The 9,088-nt window shown below is 38.4% G+C and overlaps 1 protein-coding gene across 1 annotated transcript in view; it reads right to left on the bottom strand.

The window, feature by feature from the left end:
- RBM46 (RNA binding motif protein 46) overlaps positions 1 to 9,088 on the bottom strand; it is an 85,380-nt gene that overhangs the window by 68,082 nt on the left and 8,210 nt on the right. The window contains exon 3 of the mRNA XM_007943971.2: positions 5,138 to 5,920. Coding sequence (XP_007942162.1) covers positions 5,138 to 5,920 — 783 coding nt within the window. The remainder of the gene's footprint in view (positions 1 to 5,137; positions 5,921 to 9,088) is intronic.

Genomic DNA, 9,088 nt, shown 5'->3' with positions numbered 1-9,088 from the left:
ATTCCCCTTTTTCTCTGACCCTCTATTCTACCAAGCATGACATCCTTTCCCAGGGAATGGTCCCTTCTGACAACATGACCAAAGTATGTAAAATGAAGTCTGGTCATTCTTGTTTCTAAGGAGTGTTTCGGCTACAGTCCTTCCAGGACACATTTGTTCATTCTACTGGCAGTTCATGGTATTTTCAGTGTTCTTCACCAACATCACAATTCAAAGGCATCAACTCCACTTTGGTCTTCCTTATTCACTGTCCAGCTTTCACATGTCTATGAGGCAATGGAAAATACCATGGCTTGGTAAGGCACACCTTAGTCTTCAAAGTAGCACCTTTGCTTCTTAACACTTCTAAAGAGGTCTTTGGCAGCAGATAAGTCCAGTGCAGCAGGATGTCTGTCTGATTTCTTGACTGTGGCTTCCATTGAGTGTTGAAATCCAAGTAAAATGAATCCCAGCCAACTTCAATCTTTTCTCCATTTACCATGATATTGCTTACTGGTCCTGTTGTGAAGACTTGTTTTCTTTATGTTGAGGTGTAATCCATACTGAAGGCTGTACTCTTTGATATTCATCAGAAAGTCCTTCAAGTCATCTTCTCTTTAAGCAAGCAAGGCTGTATCATCTGCATATTGCAGAATGTTAATGACTCTTCCTCCAATCTTGATGCTGCGTTCTTCCTCACATAGTCTATCTTCTCAAATTATTTGCTCAGCATACAGATTGAGTTAAGTATGGTAAAAGGACACAACCATGACACGCATGCTTCCTGATTTTAAACCACGCAGTACCCCCTAGTTCTGTTCAAATGACAACCTCTTGGTCTACGTACAGGTGCCTTACGAGCATAAATAAGTACTACGGAATTTTCATTCTTTGCAGTATTATCTGTAATAGCCAAATGCCTTTGGAGAGTCAATCAAAAAAGGGAAACATTGTTCTGGTATTCTTTGCTTTCAACTAAGATCCATCTGACATAGCAATGATAGCCCTTATTCCATGCCCTCTTCTGAATCCAGCTTGAATTTCTGGAAGTTCCCTGTCAATATATTGCTGCAACAGTTTTTTAATTACCCTCAGCAAAATTTTACTTGCATGTGATATTAATGATATTCTTTGATAATTTCCACATTCTGTTGGATCACATTTCTTTAAAATAGGCACAAATAGGATTTCTTCCAGTCAGCCAGGTACCTTCTAAATTTCTTAGCATAAACGAGTAAACACCACCAGCACTGCATTGTTTGTTGAAACATCTCAATGGGTATTCTGTCAATTCCTGGTGGCTTGATTTTTTTCTAATTCCTTCAGTGCAGTCTCAACTTCTTCCTTCAATACCATTGATTCTTGATCATATGCTTCCTCCTGATACAGTTGGGACATAGAAGAATTCTTTTCGATACACTGATTCTGTGTATTCCTTCCATTATCATTTTTTTTTTATGCTTCCTGCATTGTTCAATATTTTGCCCACAGAAACCTTCAATACTGCAATATGAGGCTTAAATTTTTTCTTTTCTTATTTCAGCTTGAGAAATGCCGAGTGTATTCTTCTCTCTTGGTTTTCTAACTCTAGGTCTTTGCACACTTCATTATAATATTTTACTGTGTCTTCTCGAACTGCCCTTTGAAATATTCTGTTCAGCTCTTTTATCTTGCCATTTCTTCCATCTGCTTTAGCTACTCTCCATTCAAGAGCAAGTTTTAGAGTCTCTTCTGATATCTATTTTGGTCCTGTCTTCCTGTCTTGCCTTTTTAATGACCATTTGCTTTCTTCACGTATGACGTTTTTGGTGCTATCCCGTAATTCATCTGGTCTATGGTCATCTGTGTTCAATGCATCAAATCTATTCTTCAGACGGTCTTTAAATTCAGGTCAGATAAAATCAGTCATATTCTGGCTACTGTGGGCTTAGTTTTCTTTAGCTTCAATTGGAATTTGCATATAAGCAATTGATGGTCTGTTCCACAGTCAGCTCCTGGCCTCATTTCGATTGCTGAGATTTATCTTATCTATCGGCTCTTTCCACAGATTTAGTTGATCTGATTTCTATGCATTCCATCTGGTGAGGTCAACACGTGGAACCATCATTTGTGTTATTGAAAAAAGGTATTTGCAATGAATAAATCATGGTCTTACAAAATTCCATCACATGAGCTCTGGCATCATTTCTATCACCAAGGCCATAATTTCTAACTACTGATGATTCTTTGTTTCCAACTTCTGCATTCCAATCACCAATAATTATCAATACATCTTGACTGCACGTGCAGTCAGAAGTTGGTAAAAATCTTCAATTTCCTCATCTTTGGCTTTAGTGGTTGGTGTGTATCAATGATAGTAGTATTAACTGATCTTTTTTGTATGTGTATGGATATTACCCTATCACTGACAGTACTGTACTTCAGGATACCTCTTAAAACATTATTTTTGACTATGAATGTGATGCCATTCCTCTTCTGTTTGTCATTCCCAGCACAGTAGACCATATGATTGTCTGATTCAAAATAGCCAAAACCAGTCCATTTCAGCTAATGCCTAGATATCAATTTTCATATGTTCCATTTCATTTATGAAAACTTCCAATATTCCTAGATTCACAGTTAATACATTGCACGTTCTGATTATTAATGGATGGTTGCAGCTGTTTCTTCCCATTTTGAGTCATGCTCTATCAGCAAACAGAGGTCTGGAAAGCTTTACTCCACCTACATCATTAAAGTTGACTCTATTTTGAAGAGGCAGCTCTGTTCAGTCATATTCTGAGTGCCTTCCAATCTGAGGAGCTCATCTTCTGGCACGGTATCAGACAATGTTTCAGGGCTATTAATTAATTTTTCACTGACCAATTCTTTCAGAAGTGGATGACCCTATCCTTCTTCCTAGTCTGTCTTAGTCTAGAAGCTCTGCTGAAACCTGCCCACCATGAGTGATCTTGCTGGTATTTCAAATACCAGTGGCACAGCCTCCTGGCTCACAGCAACATGCAAGCCACCACAGTATGACAAAGTGACAGAAGAGTGATGGAGCTTTAACTTAGCTATTATTAAAAGTAATAGAAACTTTCATCTTAATTTTAATAATCTTTAACTTAGCTATTATTAATGTAAAAATAAAGGTTTCTATTGTGTGCAGTAACAGAAATTCTACTTAAGAATTTAACAACTTAGATGACTGTTAAATTTCCAAATATCTCCAAACTAAAGTTTTAAGACTCTACTAGTAAGTTTATTTGAAGGGGACTCTACCTTCAGCTCTAAAATTCAGATCAAATATCCAAATCAGAGTCTCCTAAAAATATGAATAAAATGGAAATAGCTCTAATGGATAATGAAGTCTATAAAATGTATTTAACAACAACAAAAAAAATCACTCTTGTTGTTGACAGTATTTTTCCTTTTGCATTGTTTTCTTAATTTGAGAATATCACTTTTAAATACATAAAATCTTCAGTAATATGGGTTAGCAACCTGAAACAAAGCAATTTTAAGCTATCAAAGGTTGATAATTATAGTCAAGAAACAACTATACCTCCATGACATGCCTCGATGACATTATGTCTATCCTAAGATAAGAATATTTGGTGCTTGGCTACCACTACTGAATCTGATCAGGGTCACAACAGATGAATCCTGCTAGAAAGGGAAGAAAAATATGGAACAGAACTGCAAACCATCAAAAAAGTGAGACTTACTGGACCCATTACGACTGTTGGATTCCCCGAGACTATTACTGCCCTGAGATACTCTTTAAATCTTGAAATGAAACTATCCTCAGATCTTTTAACTAAATAGTAAGTTAGATCAAAAAGAAAAAGTAACAACTATCACCCTTGAATACTGCTCTGTTTTAAAGAATTATCTATATGAGACTAAATGGTCAACATTACTAGAAAACATGGGTGAGATGTAGGGAGGATACTGAGACTAAGTTAATGGAAATGGAGTAACTGGAACAGAAATAATGAGAATATTATTACAGACTGAAAAATGTAACTAATGCCACTGAATAGGACGTGTAGAAATTGTTGAATAGAAAACTTTCACTGTATATAGTGTCTCCAAAAATATAATATTAAAAAATATATACATATAATTCTCAGTATGAGAAAGCTCCTCTTTATTGCTGATACACAAGAAACCACTATTCTAAAAGATAAGATTTAAGGCATAAAGTAGTCACCAAATGAAACCTATGGCTGCATTAAATGATCAAACACACTGGTGGGGAAGAGGGGAAGATGCTAACATAACAGTAAAAAACACTCAGGAACTAGAAAAACACCCAAATGGTATTACATCTCTTCCTTCACAATACGAATATATATTTAGCATTATCTATACATGGTAGCATGTGCCTAAGGCACTTGACTGCTAACCAGAAGGCTGACGGTTCAAACCCACCAGCCACTCCTCGGAAGGAAGGTTGGGCAATCTACTTCCATAGTGATACTGCCTTGGCAACCCAAGGAGGGGTCGCTATGAGTCGGGTCCGACTCAACGGCACATAACAACAACAACATATATGGCCCAAAGTGTTTCTTAATTTTGCCTCAAATGATTCAGAGAAAACGTATTCTTTTTAAAGCATGAAATTAAAGAAGAGAATGGTCACAAATCCTCTAAATGATGCTTTTTGTCTTTCATGAGTAATAATGACAAATTTCCAGATTGGTGAGCATAAGGCTATGTGCACACATGATCTGTTTGAAATGCTCTGGTTTTACCAATTCTCCAGGCCCACATTAAGATCATCATGCAGACTCTACCAAAGATGTAGACTTTCTCTTATGAATTGATTTAAGTGAAAATCCTGAATGTTAACTTTCTAAAATGTTTTATTTTGAACAAGTACTATTCATCACAAAAACAATAAATTAATGAAGCAGGGTTATGAACTAACTCTAAAGTAAATCAAAACCAAATTTTTCCCCAGGCAAGTAATGTTTTAAAAGTTAAATGTAGGAAGATTATATGAGGCAATTTTCAACAAAATTAACCATGAATTCATAAAGTTCATGCAGAATTTATATTAAATATTGACTACTAATGTTAAGAGTTCAAAATATATAAACTTATACTCTATAATGATATTTCATAACTTTATATTCTATGATATCACTTAAAGTATTTTTAAACTTACCCAAATGAAGCAATGTAAACTGGGCTGCCAGTTCTTTTGCATCTTCTAATGTAGTACAGAGTTTGTCTGGCATGAAGTAACTCTGAGATCCATTTCCAATAGCAGGTATAACTATTTTATATACTAAGAGTACTTTCCCATCTTGACTTGTTGTCGAATATAAGTAATACTCTGGTGGTGTCCAATTATTCTTGTTGCAGTAATAATCCAAATGCATTACTGCAGAATTGAAATGATTGTATTTTAAAGAATACATACTAGTAGGAGTAAGCTTTGTGCCAGGAAAAAATGGATAAGTGCACCTTTCAACTTCAGGGGGGCTTGGGCTATGTTGACCATTGAGACGAGCTGGAAGAGTTGGTGGCTTGCCTAGAGTTTTTGGGTGGCTCTCTTCTTTGTTAGCAAACACAATCAGGTTTTCGGAATTGGGACTAATCTGACCATTAAGATGCTGTCTCCAAGTGTTTTCTTTATTTACTGGTTTTGCCAGTGTTACTTCAATACTTGCTCCATCAATGCATTTTCCATTCATAACAGACATAGCAGCCACTGCATCTTCTCGGTTGAAAAAGTGAACAAAAGCATAATCTCTAAGTTTCTTTACTCGTTCAACTGCACCAGGCTTGAATTTATTGAACTCTGCTTTAATTGTTTCCTCTGTAGTTGAGATCATTAAATTTCTTACATAGAGAACTTTAACTCTTTGCATGGTTTCCTCATCAACCTCTTTCTCTGGATCAGCCCAATCTACCTGAATGGTATGGCCCCAAAGTTGGAATGTTCCTGTATAAAAAAAAATTAAAAATTAATTTAACTTGAAGAGGATTAAAACAAAGAATAGAAGTTACAATGTATCAAGTAAAACCGTTTCTCAAAAAATGCAGAAATTCAAAGATCAATGTATTTGTCTAAACATGTCTTTTCCACTCACAAAAAAGCTTTTATTATTTTTTAGTACAGCAAACCTAACTAGAACTCATGGTGGAATTAATTTCTAAGAGTCAAACGAACAGATATTTCAAAGATCAACCTTTTTTAGAAGAACTAGGTATTGGCTTTTGAACTTTTATCAAACAATAAACAACTCATTAGAAGGGAGTGTGTTCAGTAAATCAGTGAAGTATAAATAACAATTTATTTTAAAGGAATGTCTTGTCTTTTACAATCTTTTGATTGAGTTTATTTCCTTAGTCAATACTTTATTCCTCTTTAAATAGCATTAAAAGGTTTGACAATACTGGTCTCTGCTACATAAGTGTTATCCGAGAAATGTTAAACAGGAAGGTGGGGGTGGGAGCAGCCTGAGGGCAAGCCCAAAGGGAGGAGAAAAGGGGAGAGAGGCTACTAATTAACACCTGCAGAAACCTGTCAACCACCTGCAAGGCCTAGCCAATCCAAATTAAGCAGAACAACAACAGGCCTAGGAAACTTGAGGTTAGGGAAATTCCCTAACATGGCACATTTGCTAAAACTTCATACTCTGTCCCAGACCTTGTTCCATATCATTACAATATCATCATAATATAATTACTACCACCTTCTTTTTGAGGTTTTAGTCTTTTGCATAGTGGGCAAGCGCAGAAGGGCTCTCGGGGACCTGTCAATGCACCTGTCACTCAACCTATCACTCAAGGACTCACCCTGACTTAAGACTACCCCTTCACACCCCATTTAGGAAGTATAAAACTACTAGAAGTTAAACAGCTTGGGGTCTTAGTCCATTTCCATGGATTAAGACCCGTTCCATCTCTGGGACAAATTACGCTTTTAATAAAGGCTTGTGAGTTTGTGCAATTGATGCTTTGTGCCGCAAGTTTGTTAATCTGCTGTCAATACCATCCCCGACCATTATCCGCTCCTGCCGCCCACCTGTGGATCATCTGCTTGCAAGATTCTTCCCATGAAGCAGGGTGAGGCGAGGGAGCTGAGGCTATCTGCCAGAATAACATTTCGGTGCCAAAACCCAGGAAAGGAAACAAGCAGGGCCCAAGAGAGAGCAGGCAGAAGAGAACCAATTGCCAGCAGTCGTCTTAAAGATTCAGCATCAATGAACTTGTGTGCTTGGTGGGGGAAATGGAATATGTGTGTCTGGCATCCGCTGCTTTGGAAAACAGGCTTTTTATTTTTCTGTGCTCTCTAGTTTGCTGACATTATGCTTGGTAAAGTGGAAGGTGGAGGAAAGATGGGAAGGCAAGGCCCTCAACAAGATGGATTGACACAGAGGCTGCAGTGATGGGTTCAGATATAGTAGCGATGGTGGGGCTGGCAAAGGACCAGGCAGTGTTTCTCTCTGTTGTATGTAAGGTCGCTATGAGTCGGAGATGACTTAAGGGCACATAACAACAATAAACTCGGATTGGGAGAAATGGAGAGACTTGATTTAAAAAAATAATAATGGGCAAATAGAAATACCATTTGATCCTGCATTCCATTACTAGGTATTTATCCTAAAGTAGTGAGAGCCATGACAAGAACAGACATATGCACACCAATGTTCATTGCAGCACTACTTACAACAGCCAAAAGATGCAAACAACCTAGGTGTCCATCAACTCAGGAATGGATAACCAAACTATGGTACATACACACAATGGAATACTATCTATGCTAAAGAAAAATGTAGAATCTGCAAAACACCGCATAACAAGGATGAACTTGGAGGACATTATGCTGAGTGAAATAAGTCAATCACAGAAGGACAAATACTGTATTAGTCCATTATTGTAAAAGTAAAGGAATGGTTTATATATGGAAGGAAATTTTCTTTGGTGTTTACCAGGGGTGGGAGGGGAGGAGAGGGAACACTGTTAGATAGGTAGAGATAAGTATTGATTTGGGAGGAAGAGAAGGGCAATGTACCACATGTGAGTGATCAACATGGTGGCATTGAGGAAGAAGAAGACATAGAGAGGTACATGGGAGGTACAAACAACAAAGATGAACCCTTTTGCAAATACAGTACTGCGTTGTCAGTGAAGGCAAACACATGTATATGGGTGGATAGATGGGGGGGCAGGCTGAACTACTACATATGTCTATGCAGCAGGGAGTGTACCCAAGACCAAGTACAGGGTTGAGAGACAATGGTTCTACAACTGTATTTGTATGTTCTGTAAGAATTTCCAGGGGTATAGTAGAGCTGACAAGGGACAAGGTTGTAGTCACTTCCTGGTCACAGCCAGCTACCCAGAGGGACCGAGTAGTTGATCTGTGGGCTTGGGACCATAGTCACAGGGGACATCAAACTCAACTGGCATAACATACTACACAAACCACTGTTCCACCTCCTTCTTTGGCAAGTAGCACCTGGGATTTTAAACGCTACCATGCAGCCATCTAGATGCAATGATGGGTCTCTCCTCGTCCAGACCAAAGAAGAACGAAGAAAACTAAAGATTCATGGAAACAATTAGTCCTTGTGACCAGTACAGCAAGCAATCCTCACCCTATATGACTATAAGACCAGAAGAACTACATGGTGACTGGCTACCACTGTCAACCACTCAGAGGGGAATCTATGGAGGAGATCCTGGATAGAGAGGGAGAACAATGTGGGACAAAACTCAAAATCATTTGGGAAAAAAAAAAGGGGGGGGGGGGGGGACAAGGTTTCCTGGTCTGATAGAGTCTGGTGGAACCACTATGACTATAGTCCCTAGCTGCCCATCAGGTCTGGAATTGAACCCACACCTGTGTTGCTGTTGTTAAGTGCCGTCGAGTCATTTCCGACTCATAGCAACCCCATGCACAGCAAAACAAAACACTGCCCGATCCCGCGCCAGCCCCGCAATCCCTACTATACTTGAGCCCATCATTGCAGCCACCATTATCAATCCATCTCCTTGAAGGCCTCCCCCTTTCGTCAACCCTCCACCCTACCAAGCATGACATACTTCTCCAGGGAATGGTCCCTTCTTACAACATGACCAAAATAGGTGAGACGAAGTCTGG

This window comes from Orycteropus afer, unplaced genomic scaffold, assembly GCF_000298275.1.
Source record: "Orycteropus afer afer isolate SDZICR_OR568_19922 unplaced genomic scaffold, OryAfe1.0 scaffold00116, whole genome shotgun sequence".
Classification (NCBI taxonomy): domain Eukaryota; kingdom Metazoa; phylum Chordata; class Mammalia; order Tubulidentata; family Orycteropodidae; genus Orycteropus; species Orycteropus afer.
This window is presented reverse-complemented; position numbering and strand designations above follow the sequence as displayed.